The sequence below is a fragment of the Cebidichthys violaceus genome, unplaced genomic scaffold (assembly GCF_023349555.1).
Source record: "Cebidichthys violaceus isolate CVI_PGR_0920_01 unplaced genomic scaffold, fCebVio1.0.p SCAF_91, whole genome shotgun sequence".
Taxonomy (NCBI): Eukaryota; Metazoa; Chordata; class Actinopteri; order Perciformes; family Stichaeidae; genus Cebidichthys; species Cebidichthys violaceus.
Genome location: NW_027176977.1, coordinates 160,466 through 178,116, shown reverse-complemented (window position 1 = coordinate 178,116; position 17,651 = coordinate 160,466). Strand labels below are relative to the sequence as shown.

The window sequence follows — 17,651 nt, the reverse complement described above, 5'->3', positions numbered from 1 at the left end:
CCAAGATGGCGACAGCCAACCGAACTTAAGGCTTCAAAACCACAGTCCACAAACCAATGAGTGACTTCACGACATCCACATCTTATTTACAGTCTATGGCTGAAACAAAGTCTAGCATCACTAATTGGGTTTAAGAATTATCTTGTAATCAATTTCTCTACATTTAAAAGTCTGTCACCTGTACAACACAAACATGTAGTTGTTAAACAAAGTGCACTGCTCAAATGCTGAGAGGGGTCTACAGACTGCCTTTATATTGGAACATTTCTATGGGGGCTGACCACAAGAATGTGTAGGAATCATGAATACACAGATATGAATATCCAGCTTACTTGTTTCATGCAAATATAATATAATCCAAACCAGGATAAGACAGGTATAATATACTGATAAAGGATGATCTACTGTAAATCCTACAATGAAAATGAAACTAAAGATGTACCAAGGCACTTCACAGGATCAAGATCCAATATTATTGTGCATGTGCACACGTGCTACAGTGGGGCGAGGCGGGACCATATCATTGGGTAGCTGTCTGTGCCTTAGTTCAAGTGTGCCTTACATTATGTTGTAGCTGTTGGCCAATGAAAGTGAGGCTCACCCTGCAATGTTGTTGGTGGAGACACTCTTGGACAGGGATAGGCTGGAGCGTCCACGGCGGGATCCCAACAGGGACTGTCGGAAGCTGTCTGAAGGGTAGATGGCTGAACTTGGACGCTCGCGCATTCCTGGAGCTGTGGAGTAAAAACAGTTGGGGGGGGGACAACACAAGGGAGAGTGACGAGCAAACGGGAGTAGGGCAGAAGGAGGAGAAAAATAGGAATGGCTGAATGAGAACTGTTTCAGGTAGGTAACGGAGACTGAATATATGTGTGTGTAAGAAAAGCTCTCACTTTTTGTGCGCAGCGTGACATTCTGTACAGCTGAGTTATTCCGCACTAGGGCCATCTTCTGCTGCTGTATTAATAAAGGACACAAATCAGTATGTTACATGTATAATAACATTCCATATAAAGTATGTATAAATATGTTTGTGTCTCACTAGAAGAAGTCTCGTTCTGAAATCCTACGTTGCATCAACATTGTCAGCTAAATATTTATCCATTGTATTGAAAATAATTTAGACACTAAGCTACAGTTTCTGTTTTCAAATACAAGAAACTACAACACCAGCACGACTCTCTCCAACTCTCAATCACATTTCCATCATTTCCAAAAAACTGTCATCAATTTGTTTAGGATCCACAATAATTAAGAGGAGGAAATGTTATGAACAGACCTGCTGGCCTGTCCCCCTTCAGTGGTCTTACAAACAATCTATCAGCTTTATCTCCTAATTCAAACTGTACCTGATTTAATGTACGCCTGAGAATGTGATAGCACTCATACTTCAACATTTAAGCCTGGCGGTCTTTGCTGCTGACTGGTGTAAAACAATGTGTGCTAGCATTTCAACCTTGAATGGTTCCCATAACATTGAGTCCAAAAATGCACCACGTCATAAGTGAAAAGACGGTCGGCATATGTATTCTTTTTTTGCTTCACCTTTTGGTTTGAGTTGTCTCATAGTGCATTGTTTTTGATTGATGGACAAAGATTTTGCCTTGTTTCTCTCACAATTGATCAGACAGCCCAAAATAGTAAAGGGGCTTTGGAAGAAAAATGTCATGACTCAAATATAAATGTGTGTAAATAATAGAAGAGAAAAGAAACCCTAATCAATAAATAGAGTTCTATCTTACCCTCTGTTTCATTTTGGCGCAGTTTGGCAAAGTGTCTCGACAGCGGTTGTGGATAGTAACATTGCATGCTGGAAAAAATAGAGACATTAAGAGGACAAACATCTTATAACTCCTCTCTCGTAAACAGTTTCTTCCGCGGTCTGAATGATGTCACCATTAAAAACCGGTACCCCCTCCCACTCATCTCTTCTGCATTTGAACTGTTACAAGGGTCTTCTGTGTTTACCAAGCTTGATCTCAGGAATGCCTATCACCTTGTTCGCATCCGGGAGGGGGATGAGTGGAAGACGGCGTTCAACACCCCTAGAGGCCACTATGAGTACCTGGTTATGCCTTTCGGACTCACTAATGCTCCTGCAATATTCCAAGCCTTAGTGAACGATGTGCTCCGGGATTTTCTCAATGTGTTTGTGTTTGTATATCTTGACGATATCCTCATCTTTTCAAAGACTGAACGGGAACATGTGCAGCATGTCCGCAGTGTTCTCCAGAGACTCCTAGAGAACCAGCTGTTTGTGAAAGTGGAGAAGTCTGAGTTCCATGCCACTGAGGTGTCGTTCCTGGGATACATCATTTCAGTTGGACGTATTCATATGGATCCCACCAAGGTTAAAGCAGTGGCGGATTGGCCGGTTCCCACCACTCGGAAGAAGCTTCAACAGTTCCTTGGGTTTGCCAATTTCTATCGTAGGTTTATCCGCAACTATAGTTCTGTGGCAGCTCCCCTGACAGCCCTCACCTCCCAGAAGATAGCCTTCCAATGGTCCCCTGCTGCAGAAAGGAGGTTCAAGGAGTTAAAATCACGGTTCTCTCCTGCTCCCATTCTCATCTTTCCAGATCCTGAACACCAGTTTGTTGTGGAAGTGGATGCGTCAGACTCCGGGGTGGGGGCAGTCCTGTCTCAGCGGTCAGCTGAGGACCAAAAGTTACACCCATGTGCTTTTTTCTCCCGCAAGTTGTCCCCAGCAGAAAGGAATTATGACGTCGGAAACCGGGAGTTACTGGCTGTCAAACTGGCTCTCGAGGAGTGGAGGCACTGGTTGGAGGGGGCAAAGCATCCGTTTGTGGTGTGGACAGACCACAAAAACCTGGAGTACATCCGGTCAGCCAAACGGTTGAACTCCCGTCAGGCCAGATGGGCATTATTCTTTAATCGTTTTGATTTTACCCTGTCTTATCGCCCAGGTACAAGGAACGTCAAACCAGATGCCCTGTCCCGTCAGTTCCAGTCAGACAACTGTCCCACACAGCCTGAGAGTATCCTCCCCACTAAGGTGGTCATCGGCGCAGTTACCTGGGACATTGTGGACAAGGTAAAACGGTCCCAGGCCGACCACCCGGCTCCCAGTGCCTGCCCTGATGATCGTCTGTATGTGCCCGTGAGTCTCCGCTCTCAGGTCCTCCAGTGGGGACATTCTTCTCGCCTTGTCTGTCACCCAGGGGTTAGGCGCACCCTAGCTCTGCTAAAGCAACGTTTCTGGTGGGCTTCCATTGAAGAGGACACCAAGGAGTTTATCGCCGCTTGCCAGATTTGTGCTCAGCACAAGACTGCTCGCCATGCCCCTTCTGGTCTTCTTCAGCCACTGCCTATTCCTCATCGTCCATGGTCCCATGTCTCACTTGACTTTGTCACCGGACTGCCTCCCTCAGAGGGTAACACCACCATTCTGACTATTGTGGACAGATTTTCTAAGTCTGCTCAGTTTGTTCCATTGCCTAAATTGCCATCTGCCAAAGAAACAGCTGAACTTATGTTACATCATGTTTTCCGTCTGCACGGCCTCCCCTGTGATATTGTCTCAGACCGGGGGCCACAGTTCACTTCTCGTTTCTGGACAGAGTTTTGCCAGCTGTTGGGGGCCACGGTCAGCCTATCCTCTGGGTTCCATCCTCAATCCAACGGACAGACGGAACGGATGAACCAGGAAATGGAGACTGCCTTGCGTTGCATTGCATCCCAGACACCGACCTCCTGGTCCAAACAGCTTCTGTGGGTGGAGTATGCTCACAATACGCTTCCAAGCTCAGCAACAGGGCTTTCTCCTTTCCAGTGCTCTCGGGGATATCAACCTCCACTGTTCCCGGAGCAGGAGCGAGAGGCCAGGGTCCCATCTGTCCAGGCGTTCATCCAGCGCTGTCGGCGCACCTGGTGGCGGGCCCGTTCTGCTCTCCTGCGTTCGTCCAACCGGTACCAGAGAAATGCCAACCGCCGTCGGATCCCTGCACCCTGCTACACTCCTGGTCAGAAGGTTTGGCTGTCCACACATGACCTCCCACTCCGGGTAGAGTCTAGGAAGTTGGCCCCAAGGTTTGTGGGCCCGTTCTCCATCACTAAGGTCATCAACCCTGCTGCAGTCCGTCTCCGCCTTCCTCGCTCCATGAGAATTCATCCCACCTTTCATGTCTCCAAGATCAAACCCGTAAAGGAGAGCCAGCTCCAGCCCTCCTCCAGACCCCCGCCACCCCCCCGGCTCATTGACGGGGGTCCTGCTTACTCTGTCCATCGTCTCATCAAGTCACGACCGCGGGGAAGGGGTTTTCAATACCTGGTCGATTGGGAGGGTTATGGCCCTGAGGAGCGCTCATGGGTTCCAGCTCGTAACATCTTGGACCCTGACCTCATCTCAGCTTTCCATAGGGACCATCCTGACCAGCCCGGTGGGACGTCAGGAGCCGTCCCTAGAAGGGGGGGTTCTGTCACAACTTCAGCCAGGCTTTAGTTTTTCATTTGTCTGTCTCCTGTTTTGCCACACTAACTCTCATGTCATTTCAGAATCTGCCACTCCCCCCGGCTCTGCACTAATTGCTGATTTCATTTCACCTGGCCTGCCCCACCTCCATACTCACCTGCTCCTCATCAGCAATCAGCCCCTCAGTGTATATGTACCGGCCCATTTCCCTCAGTTCTCTGCCAGATTGTCTAGTGTGTTTCCCTTGCTATCCAGCAACCTGTCATTCCGATTCTGATCCTGATCATTCGTGTATTGACCTGCCTTTTTGGACTTTGGACCTTCCCTTTTGCCTGCTCCCACTGGATTTGTTTGCCACGGGGATTACTACCTGGTTTGACATCTGCTGGTTATTAAACCTGGTTTCTACACCTGAACTGTTTTCTGTGTCGTGCTATTGGGTTCTTGTCTGTCGTTTTGTGATACCTGACATCCAGATTACGGGGTCGCAGTTTGATAAAGTTTGAAACACATGGTTAACGTTGTAAATTAAACTAAACTAAACAACGCTACAAAACTACCTGGTTAGGTTCAGTAAAAGACCTCAGGGTTTGGCTTAAAATGACTGCAAAATAGAAACAAAACCAATTAAAAATGCTTAGTTATGTTCACGCAACCAAACTACTTGGTTCAAACAGGACACAGCCAGCATCTCTTGGGTAATAGTCCTTTGTTTTTTTTACCCATCTACCAGCCCAACCTCCTCCCTACGCAGATTCCCTCAGACTAATGCAGTTTTGTTATTTAGGAATGTAAGTCATAGATACTTTCACAGTCTTACTAAGGTAAGAAGTGACTGAACTTTTATTTTAGGTTCACCCACCTCTCACTATATATGTGCAATAACTATATACTTACTAGGGCAGCTGAGCGCCTCCTTGGCAGTAATACTCTTGTTGCATGCTGAACAGAGTGTGGTTCCTGACACTGTCAATGACACGAAGAGGTGACCATTGCTGTAACGTGCCTCCCTCTCCCTTGCCGCCTTCTCTCGCTCCCTCATGCGCTCTCTCTCTTTATTCTGAAAAAGAAACAAAGACTCAATGTGAAAAAGACTTCCTGTATATTTGTTAAGAGACCTCTAACCTCTGTCATCATCAAGTTTTTACTTGTCTAGACTGATGGACGGAGAAAAGAGGAGGTTGTTATAAAAACAGCATTACTGCTACACTGTGGCTCTGTCACACTACCCTGGGGTCAGGGCAAATTACAGCCACAGTTGTAACATCATGAGCAACTGAACTTGTTGACATTCACTGGAGGGCTGTTAAGCATAGTTACAGGTCCAGAGATATTAAGTCACAGGTGAGCATGTCAAGCACACAGACAGGAGCTGAACAGTCAGAAACAGAAGCTGTCTACACACTCAAAATTCACCACTGTCAGCCTTGCTGCCCACCTTAAAGCTATCCTTAAATATGATATAAGGAAAATTGTAGTTATGCTTTTTGTTCCTGTTGATTGGCGAGTTTAGTAAACTGCTGGTCAATGACCAACCTCTCTGATTTGCAATTAGGTACACTTTGTGCTGTTCTTCAGAGCAGTGGCTCCCAACCTGGAGTCCGGAACCTGCTCAGGGGGTTCACAAAGTTTTTAATAAGATCTGATCTGTATGAACCCCAGGGCTCCCTACAATGAAGTCAGGGGTTCCACATACACATTTTTGCATAGTACCTGAAAAGAAGCCCCCCATGTCTAAGAGATGTAACCGTATGAGGTGTTGACCATGATGCTGTCGTACAAATATCCTCGACACTCAACCCACCAAACAAATCCTCTGTCACTGCCAAGCTACGTGTAGAGTGTGTCAGACCATAGCGGGAGGGTCTTACCCCTCCTCTCTATAGTCTTGAGGTCTTGGATAGGGCGTTATCTGGCCAAACCATCCCCGAGGATGGTTTCAATATAACATGCCAACACAAAAGCCTCACTGAATGGAAGACAAATAGCATATAGTTGTATAACCCTGGAATTGAAAGAAGTCCTTGAGAACGGAAGAGGGATTTGATTTGGAGGTTAGGCCCACTACAGTCACCACAGAGCAACAAGCAACCGTCCTGTCAGTGCAACAAGGGTTGCACTGACAGGACGGTTATTTCACATACTCTCTAAGCTGAGGTCAGTGCAAGCAGCAAAATTGTCTTCAAAGATAACGACTTCAAAGAGGACTGCTCCAGAAGCTCAAAGGGACCCTTCAACAAGGACCAATGGCAGTCACTGCGGGTAGAAGGCAGGCATCACAGGGCATTGACGCCTTGGATGGCCAAAGACTGGTCTGTCACCAAAATCTTCACGGCAGGGAGAAATGGCTGCCGCATACACTTTAACAGTAGCATGAGTCAGCCCTCTTTTCATCAAACACTGAGGAGAGGAGAGAACAGACCTAACTGCACCAGACAGGATATCTAGCCTCCTTTCCTTGCAATAGTGCTGGAACCCTGGCGAACAGATCAACTTCCGCTTTCCTTATCAGGGTAAAAATCTACTTCACCATCTCGGGGTGAAGTAGATCAGCACCCCCTGTTCTCCAGTCATGGAATGTGGTGGGCCTTCAGAGACAACAGGTGCTGTGAGGCCCACAACCACCGTCTTCAACAAGGTTGGACAACAAGGTCGCTGCTTGTTGTCCTCACCATCGAGTGCCTTCCTCTCACCATCCCCAACTTGGTAAAGTGTAAGATCAATCGGCCGTGTGAAATGTAGCCCATTCACTGGACTTGGCCATGACGATGAGGTCATCGAGATAAAAGAAGACCCTGATACCAGTGGCTGCAGTGCCAGGTGTACACATCTTCTGAAGGTGTGGGGGGGCATTGAATTGATAAAAGGCAGTCTGTTTTACTCATAGGCTATCCCCTAAAAGGCAAAACACAAGAATTTTCTGTGTTATGGAGACACCTCAACATGAACATATGCGTCCTTTAAGTCGATGGTGGTGAACTAATTGCCCGGCTGATCAAGATCCAGCAACTGCCTGATGGTTAGCATACAGAACGTCTTGCAGGAAATGCACTGGTTTAGGATGCAGAGATACAAAATGGGTCTGAAGTCCCCCGTCTTCTCTAGAACCAGGAAGTATGCAGAGTAAAACCCTCTGTCTGTCTTGAATGGGGATGGTAGTGTTATAATGTGGTGTGTACACGGACCCAAATGCAGACACAGGACAGCAGAGTTGTTTCTCAAAACAGGATGTTTAATTATCTCAAGCAGGTCAAAAAACAGGAAACTAAATGAAAGAGAAAGTTCTGAGGCGGCCAGGCGCATATAGCGGCGAATTGTCCCTCCTCTTTCTCACCTCTGAATCCCAGAGTGAGAGAGTGCCGCACCCGCTGTGGGGGACAGAAAATATGGCAGGATACAGTCACGTGAAAACGGAGGCGCGTCCGTTTGTGTGACAATATTTAGCCTTATTATTTCACCTGTAACCCCGGCGGTGTGAAATGGACTTGACAGTAAGGAAAAAAAATCTGTATATTATCTCATCATATATTCATATCATATGTTCATCATGTGTGTCAGCTTCTTGAGCCATGTGTTGTAGTGTGACATGTCAGAGTCATGTCTTATAGTCACAGACTGGCTGCAGCATTACTTTGATCTGGTTACTTTTTTATGCTGTAGTGATTATCAGTTATTGAAGGAAACCTTCTTACTGCTTAAAAAGTATGTTAATTATAATGTTTTTAAAACACTGTGCCACGGACCCGGGCCAAATGGGCCACTTCATAAACGGGTCCATATTGGATCTGGGTGGAAAAGCTGCGTCATGAGCGATACAGGCCGGATCTGGTCTGGATCTTTGATGCGTATCCATTCCAGATCCGTCCGCTGTGCAAGTGGACTCCGATCCGGACCCATTTTGCGGATCCGTTCCGGAGCCTATGATACCTCCAGGGCGGATCCGGATCAGAGTCAATTTGCTATCTGGGTTGTCATAGTCTTAAACCAATCACATTTTTAGTTTGACATGTTGCCTGTGTGTCACTGGTTGCTACGGTGATTGGAGCACCTGGGTGTTAGAGGCAGACTACTTCAGAAAGGTTAGAGTAGACAGGGATTGTGAACAAAATTACCTGTCAAACTGCCCCTTATAGCAAAACCATGAGTCCAATCAACAACATATTGATATCAACAGAGAGATAAGACTGCCGAACGTGGTTATGTAGTTTTTGGGGTCAAAGAAGGTTAAAAAATGGGTACCGTCTGCTTTCTTTGAGAAATTTGTCATCAGAGTTAACATTGACTCTAATGGAGCAGTTAGTTTGAGTCCATCTCGCTTTCAGGCTCCTTGAGCCAAATGTGTAAATCCGTTGGATTACATAGACCAGGGGTCGGCAACCTTTACTATCCAAAGAGCCATTTTGCCCTATTTTCCACCAAATATAATTTGTCTGGAGCCGCAAAAGCTATTTGATATCTCAGTTTATAAAGTTGTATATATAGTTATATATACAAAATGGCGGCCATGCATTTTATACCTTGGCCTTCTGTGCTGTCCTACTACAGTTGAACCACCTCCTAATAACCTCATTATGACGCCACAGCTACGAGTTATTATTTGTTTCTAGGGGTGTAACAATACACATATTCATATTAAACCGTTCAGTATGAGGCTTACGAACCGAAAAATACTAGGGCATTTGGAAAATGCATAAGCTTAAATTGTGGCAAATATAATGTTTTCGGTGGAGCCACTGCGCTCACATAGGAGACAATGGGCTGTCTGACCTCTGAACCCGGAACAAAAAACCCCAAAACAAAACACAGCTGAGGCACCGCACGTGTGTTCTGGGAGGCTACGCTAAACTAGCTTAGCAGGAAAACAACAGCAGCACACAAGCTACAAACTCTCCCTGCAGCGTTTAGCTGTTCCGTACTGATTCAAACAGGGCTAAAGCAATCACCACACAATCACCATTTCTCCAGACCATAATTCTTGCTTTGTAAAAGAAAACACATGAACATGGACAAAGCATATAGTCAAAATCAATATAATTAACACAATGACAACAACAAACTCACAAGAACCAGTCACATATATTCATATGATGACAAACCAATCCAGCAGACCTGCAGCGGAACACGCATTCTGCTACACACTCAAGGGCACGGGCCATTCAGATATTAGATGTAAAAAAACAAAGTCAGTTCACTTACCAAATGCTGTTCACTTAAAGATAAACTCCATCCTCCTTTCTTTGTTGACAAAGAGTTTAATCCCAGTCCTTCTCCAGAAAGGCATTGCTAGTAACACAAATCCGTTTCTCCTCCTCCTCATTGAGTGTTAAAAAAACAAAGCTACACCAAGCAAAATGCTAAAAATGTCATAATTTCTTCCATATATTTCAATTTGAACTCTTACTACTCCAACTAAGTTCTGCTGGCTACCTTAAGTTTCACAACAGTCACGTGCTCGCTCACTGACCAATCACAGCGCACGCTGCACCTTAATACTGAGCTGCACGTTAATGCTGACCTCTTGTAGGCCAGCTAGCAGGCTCTGGCATGTCAAAGAACACGCCCAACATGTCAAAATAAAGATCTGATTGGTTGAAGACTATGACAATCAACAATATCGTCCCCATTTACTTAAACTGCAAAGGGATTCACTTGTTAGTCTGAAGGCCTCAGGCCTCTCTTCTTACCTAGAGACATAGGGGTGAAATCTGATTGGATAAAAGCTCTACTTAAACAAGCTGCACTGGAAGCAGAGCAACAGAGGAGGACAGTAGCTGTGTAATGAGATAATAAGATAATGGGAAAAATATTTTTATAAATTATAATACATGTGGTGTATTTATGAAAAATGATTAAATTATAAAACAACTATAACTTTGTGATTCTGTTTAGGCCAGCAGAGAAGGCTTTGCTGGCCCTGACGGCCCACCACTGCAAAAACTATAGTTTGTTGTATTTATGAAATTATAGAACAAGAATAAAGACAATTCTTGACATTTTATTGCTATTTTCAGTGACAGTATTACCTCAGACTCCAAGATAAGAGGTGTTCCCTTTGAAAGATTGTCCACTGTGCAAAAAATGTAATTAAAATAACCGTTATTTATTTCCATGTTATTTTTTGTCAAAGCCTCAGGCCATGTCCACACTACTACGGTTCCATTTGAAAACGCATGTTTTACTACGTTTGCACTGAGCGTCCACACTACAGGGTTGCTTTGTCATGTGGACGGCGTAAACGCATACATTTGGAAACGATCACGTGTTCACTACTTGATTGGTTCTTAGCAGTCGCAACATGTCCTTCCCTGGTTCGTCACACCCCTATCACATGACCCGTTCCCTGAAGATCACAAACAACAACAGCCATGATTATCGATCGACTACCAGGTTAATTCAACATGGACAACTGATTACAGGTGTTGCTGACCGTGTTGTCTTTAGCATGTCCAGCGGCGTGACCAGCGGCGTTATCAGCTCTACGGAGCAGTATATTAGTATGATATTAGTCTAACCTACAATATAACAGTTCAAATTAACTGCGACAACATTAATGTATAGGCTAAAACGTGGTTACAGCACAGCCTGATTATTGCAATATTCGTCGCTTAACCAGCCTCATAAGACTGCTGCGTATCGTTAACGGGCTAGGGCACGTATATTGATTTAAACTGCAGTAACGGTAGTCAAAGTTAAGCATCGTGAACTAACCTTGCCATATAACATTAGCTTGGCGGTCATGTCAATACAAGGTGTATTACAACAAACTCACCTCAAAAGGCAGTGGAGTTCCAGCGACAGCGGTCCTGTTGTTGTCGGCACATGGAGAGCAATGAATGGCACTGCATCGCTTTCCAGCATGTGCAGTTTAGTAAAACCCATATTCACCTCTATGACACTGGAGAAGCTATAGATTGCAAAGTCTAGCTCTAAGAGGTAGATCGCAGTCTGCCGGTGCCTAATTTCTAGTTCAGATGGAAGCTGTGCAGTCAGGAGGTGTTTTTGCAGCTGGGAATGAAACAGTGCCGACCTTTTCTGGCCCCTAACTAATGTTAACAATACTAACTTTAACTATGGTAAATCAAACAACTATCTGAAAAACACACAAAGTTAAACAACAAGCCAAAGCTAACGTATCTTACCTTACAAATACAAAAATTCCAAACCCAATAATTGTCCAAAATCACTAAGTCACCTGCTAAATATGATAAACACGCAACTAACTATGACATTTTCACCAAAAATCTCTGCTAACAATACAATCTAATTACTCAATCACTACACTCACTCCACCAATTCGTTAAGTCCACTCTTTGCTAATTCTCTACTAGCAGGGGTGAAAGTAAATTTAGATAGCCTCCTTGTGACTACCCAAACTTTCATCTCATAAAAATTGCTCGACTCACACCCCCAGCTTCATACATTCCTGAACACACACATTTCATTTTTTTTTTTTTACATCTATATGGTGCTTTTGTTTTCTAGTTGTTTTTTTTAAATACCATAATATGTATTAGAGCCCTGTAGTCCCCAGTCAAATCCACCCATTTGCAGCCTATGCAATTTAAATAGATAGAATAGAACAGGCTCAGATACGGACCCACTGTTTCCATTTTACACAATATGAAGTTTAACAAAATTTTCTAAAATAATGATAATCTGTTTTGTTTTTTTCTTCAGATGACATTTATTACATAAGCGAAAGCTAGCTCTTCTACGTCTCCTGGCTCCAAATCAGCCAATAGCAAAATTCAATTACAATAGCCTGGTTTCAACCAGTAGAGGGCAGTCGCTATGTACATTTACAACTCAATATGTAGAGTTAAAATACTTTGCACTAAAATGTTGAAATTTAGACCAGACTCTAATTAATACCCATATACTTTGGTTTTCAATGTTAAAACAATTCTAGTTGTACTTTTTTCTTTGTATTGTGTGTTTGACTGATTATATATAATCAAATGTATTACTGTTGTTATTGCACACAGGTGTGTGCTATATGGGTGCATTCACCATTAGGTGTTCCACTTTGAGGAACTCTGTAGCAGTGAGAATGGAGTAACCCAGATTGATTCCTAAAGGGCAGCATAGCACCCTGGGTAATTTAAGTTTAGCCTTCCTGACCGACATACTACTGACAATGCCATACACAAAGAACTGACACTACAGCAATAAATAGACACACATACACATTGTGTTTGAAATGAATGATTAATGGGATGAAAGAATAATGATTATGATGAATTAAAATTGGCCATACTTTTGTGGTCATGAGAATTTTGAAAAATGAAGTCTTGTATACTGCTAATATATAATAATACCTTCAAAACAGGATTTAGATACTTCTATTGAAGTATTTTCATGGATACAGCATAGAAAAATAAATAACTGTACAATTAACCTAAATAGCGTCCTTAACTGTCTGCAGCCAGTTGATGTAAACCTTCCAATTTTGTTGACATTTTGAGCTGATTATATAATTTTTCGAGGTTATATAATTTCAGGTGTGATTTTGGTAATAGCCAAACATAAGTCATTGTTAGGAAATCTCTGATAAGAGTGACATTGTAGTGAATGGCAAGATGAATCTGGTACATAGACTGCATATATGATGTGGATGTAGTCACTGTGATGTCATCCATTGGTTTGTGGACTAGTTTTGAAGCCTTTGATTTCAACATTTTGGCCATTGCCATCTTGGCTTTTTGCAACCAAAGTGACACGAGAGGTTAGAGCTAAGTGCAACCTAACGCTGAATAAAACATTTAGACGACCAAAAATGTTGCAATTATACACAAGCCAAACCTGCATGTATCCAAATTCTGCATATAATCTTTTTTAGAGAGAACTTGATTTGATATCCATGAGTCATCCTCAGCTTGGAGGTACTCCCCTTCCTCCTTCACCTGTTTATTCTTTCTGTACTCCCAAGTCAACCACAGGATGTATGTCTTCTCCTGGTGTGACGTGTTAATGATAAACTCATCTGTCATTTCAGTAGTTTATGAATATGAAGGGTTGAGAACTCCCTTATCTGATTGGGAAGTTCAAGGAAACACACTGTGACAGCCAGCGTACCTTGTATCTGTCTGGGGGGCCTAGTGTGCCTTGGCCTCGAGCAGCTACCCAAAGATTTATTTGTTGACTGGGCGAGCTTTTCTATTGCCACAGTCTGTAAGGTTTCATTCAGTTTATGAGAGAGTTGCTTGTATCGTGCAGTGAAACACTGCAGTGGGGCACCTTCTACTTCAAATGGCTATTGAAGCCCTAATTTTATCCTATCAATAAGGCATCCATCTGTGCAGCATGCAACTACATTGGTATTGGAGGATTATACTTGGCAAAGAATGTATCAACTACTTAGAAAATACCATATCCTTGTGTGGTGATTATGAGATTGGCAGACATAAGAATATCTTGTTTGAGCTCAATGTACTACTGTACATATTGTAGGAGTATTGCCTCCCCTGCCGCAGTGGTAGTTTCATCCAACTGGATGGTTTTGTCTCTCTGTGTTTCAGGTACACGCTTACATTTGTCTTTGGCTTTCTGGCTTGCATAATAAGGAAAGAGCACTGAAATGATGCAATAGTTGCCCACTTCTGGTTACTTCCAGTCCTTGCAAAATGGTTTCTTATGATCTGGGACCTGATTGCCATCACAGTTTCCTGTTTTTGTGGGAAACCTAGCAGCTCAGGGTGTTTAGTAGTTTGGTGTTTCATAAAGCCAAGATTGATATAGCTGTCCTTTAAATCCGCTTGTTCTTTTTGACACCTTCTCCCTAACGATGGGCCTTTGCTGCTTTGGCTCTTTCGTAGTTTTAACCACATACTTTTGTAATGCAGGACTAAGCTATGTGGCTAGCTTGCTACACTAAACAGAATGAAAGCTCAGTGAATATGGCTATAATATCTACAACGTACCCCTTTTCTCGCAAGAAATTCATATCTATATTTTTTTTTTCTAAATAGACAAAGGTATAAACTTACAAAAAATAACATTTGTCCTTTTCTTTGCTAAATTTCTTTTTTTCTTTTGCCCCTTCTATTCAAGAGGTCCTTGCAGCTTTTATAGTGATAGTTTGTTGATATTATCTACTATGTATATCCAGCAGAAGCTCAATACAGTCTTGGACTTACAGGCAGGGCTCATTAGGAATAGTTAAGCAGTGGATTTTGTCTTTTTATTTATTTATTAAGCTCAGACAACAAATTATATCATCGTCCAACATTATTTGCAGCTACAGTTCAGTTGTTTATTTTTGTTTATATTACAAGTATTAGTAGAGAGAGAAGGACCGGGTGCAGCAGGTGGAGGGTGGAGATGGTGTGCAGCTGGTGGCTCTAAATTGGGGGACCTTGGTAAATCAACCACATCACATGATCAGTTTTTTTAGTTTTTTCGTGTGTCTGACCTCAATGCACAGCTTTCAAATGTGAATGCACATCTGTGCTTTTAAAACTAGTGCCACAGTAAATCCAGCACTGACTACTTTTTTATATATTTATTTATAGACATTTTTGAGGCCTGCAACATTCTCAAAGAAAGCAGTAATATTACAACACACACCCACGGCCATTTCTATGGCAACAGTTGCTATAGTCAAATATCCAGTGAGAAAGCACACTGTGTACAAGCAAACATACATACACACCACCACCTACATTCACAAATACATAGACACTTATCCTGTATATTTAGAGAAGAAATGCAGTGATATCAGGGCCCGTGGCCTGAGAGGCCTGTGCTCCTGTCGTAGAGAGCAGGCCCTGTTTCAAATTGCGGAAATGTATTATGACTGTGAGTGCAAAAACAGGCAATGACACTGGTATAGACAGAAGGGGGAAGTGACAAAAACAAAGACAGGAAAATAAAAAATCTACAAAGTACCATTTAGTAGTAATCTCTAATTATCTGTCCTATTCAAACACTGTGTGGTTGGCGGGACCTAAAGTGAATCTGATGGTAATGTCTTTAATGTTACACTGAAGGACGAACATAATGCCAACTCACCCGCAGGTTGATCTCCCTCATCCTCTCTTGTCGCAGCTTTGACAGATTGGCAACTCTGGACATTGTGACAATCTGAAAATTAAATATCCAATATAAGCGTTCGTATACTTCTCTGGATCCCTCAGATCTCTACCAAAGAGGGAAAAAAAGCTCAAAAAATCTTCCCTCACTGGCCAACTGCAATGTGCTTCTGCTTCTAGTGAAGTGACTGTTCCTGTGAGAAATCTGACTTCTGAATCATCACCGCCCCCTCACACACATGCACACAGTATTCAGCTGTGTGAATGCCTGGTATAGACGATTATCTGCTCTTTACTACATTCCAATATGAAACCATTTACAAAATGCTAATATTTTACAGCAGCATTTCATACTGAGAAAAGAAAAGTTTAAGTTAAATAGTACACATTTTTTATGTCTGAAAGCAAGATGAGTTATTGTGCTATAAGAAGACAAAAGCTCAAACTGCAACACATTCATCCAAAAGTATTCAGCTCCTTTATTTGGTAGGTGAGAAGGTTATTTACAAACATGTGGGACCTGACAGGTGAGTGGTCTGTTGTTCAGTCAATACCATTGAGGGGATTGATCAGAGTTGTTAAGAACTGGTAACAGGCACACATCTAAATTATGAGAGACTTAATTGCTTCTCCTGTCTTTGTTCACATACCCGACAAGTTGTGCTTTTAGTGCATGTTAGTGCATTAGCTCTGCACTGCATTGTTAGCGCTGTTAGCACCGTTAGCTATGAACCACAGGCTCAACATTGACATGTGGGGAGCCACTGAGAAGCATTGATGATTAGGACCAGAAATTATATTGAATGATTCAAAGATTCAAGGTCAATTTATTGTCATTATGCAACACAGGGTTGCACAACACAATGCAGTTGTAGCCCATTTGCGACACAACAAAAACAGTAGTGCATTCCTGTGCATTTTAAAAATGTACGTAAACAGCAACAGTAAAACTACTCTCTGGGCAATATGGACCGAAAATCAACATTCAAAATTCAGCATCAGAGAAAAACTGTCCATAAACTTTGACTTTGTTTGGACACCAAGCATCATTGATGTAAAGAGAGTCCACCTCCTCTCATCCAACCAGAGTCCTGAGCTCTGTCCTGTGCTCTGCCCGTCAAGTGCAACTTGATCCAGGATGCGACGATGGAGCCATGTCTTTGTAAAGACGTGGGACCTCCCGTTGCTGGGTCAGCCTACATTTTCCTGTGACCTGATATCATCCAGGACCCTGTGTTGGAATAGCCTTAGGTCCTAGCTGAGCTGGCTTACATTGTGGCTCTCCTCCCCTCGCCTCTGCTTTCAATAGCATTTGGTCTGGCAGGTTTTGCTGGGGGGGTCGGCCATGAGGGGTGATCATCTCATGACTCGTTCCCCTCGAATGAATCCAATCCTCAGATTCCTTCAGAATCCCTTTCTGAAGTTCGACAAGCATCTTATGCCATAAGTGCTACAGTAATACACATGAAAAGACACCAAATTAAGACAAAAATGCAGCAAAATTAAGGGAACTAATCTATCCACCTTAGCATGTACATTCGCCGCCATTACCAATTTTTTGTATTTATTTTAGACCCCCAGACAGATACCAAAGTATGCTGGCTGTCACAGTGTGTTTCCTTGAAAAAATTAGTGCTGGGCAACGATTACAAATTTGAATCGCAATTAATCGTATGATTTTCTGCGATTAATGGCATTGTTATGCGCAAAGTTCAATAATGAATTCAAAAGTAGTGTATTGCGCACTTTTATTTTAAAAGTACTGCTATATGAACAAAAGTGCAATAACATTTGGTTTGCAAACAGTTCAAACAAATCAGGTGCTTTTTACCAGCAGTATTCTTTACACAGTAAAAAGGGTGATTTGCTGGCATCAACGGTGTGTATTGCATTTAAAAAAAACTGCGTTAATAAAATAATTGTCAGACAGCAGATGAAACCTAGCCTCTCTGGCTCACTTACAGTTTGACTGTTGATTGGTGTGCATTGTCCCTGCAAAGTAAATAAACAAATAAATGAATGAATGCGTTAATGCGATAATAACACGTTAACTTGCCCAGCACTAATTAATTTAAATAAATAAGTTTAGAAGTGGCAAGGAACTAACAAGCTCTGCTATGAATATGAACTAATGAATACGGTCAGGTATGACTAAATTGATGTATACGGTCTGCTATGACTATGAACCA

General features: G+C 42.9%; 1 protein-coding gene across 4 annotated transcripts in view; it reads right to left on the bottom strand.

The window, feature by feature from the left end:
* arhgef2a (Rho guanine nucleotide exchange factor (GEF) 2a) overlaps positions 1-15,641 on the bottom strand; it is a 57,060-nt gene extending 41,419 nt beyond the window's left edge. For all 4 annotated transcript variants that reach the window (XM_068704390.1, XM_068704392.1, XM_068704394.1 and 1 more), the window contains exons 1-5: positions 15,443-15,641; positions 5,330-5,492; positions 1,743-1,810; positions 894-957; positions 602-734 (exon numbers count right to left, since the gene is read on the bottom strand). In XM_068704390.1, the coding sequence (XP_068560491.1) occupies positions 602-734; positions 894-957; positions 1,743-1,810; positions 5,330-5,492; positions 15,443-15,505 (491 nt within the window). In that variant the 5' untranslated portion in view covers positions 15,506-15,641. The remainder of the gene's footprint in view (positions 1-601; positions 735-893; positions 958-1,742; positions 1,811-5,329; positions 5,493-15,442) is intronic.
* Between the last annotated feature and the right edge of the window lie 2,010 nt (positions 15,642-17,651).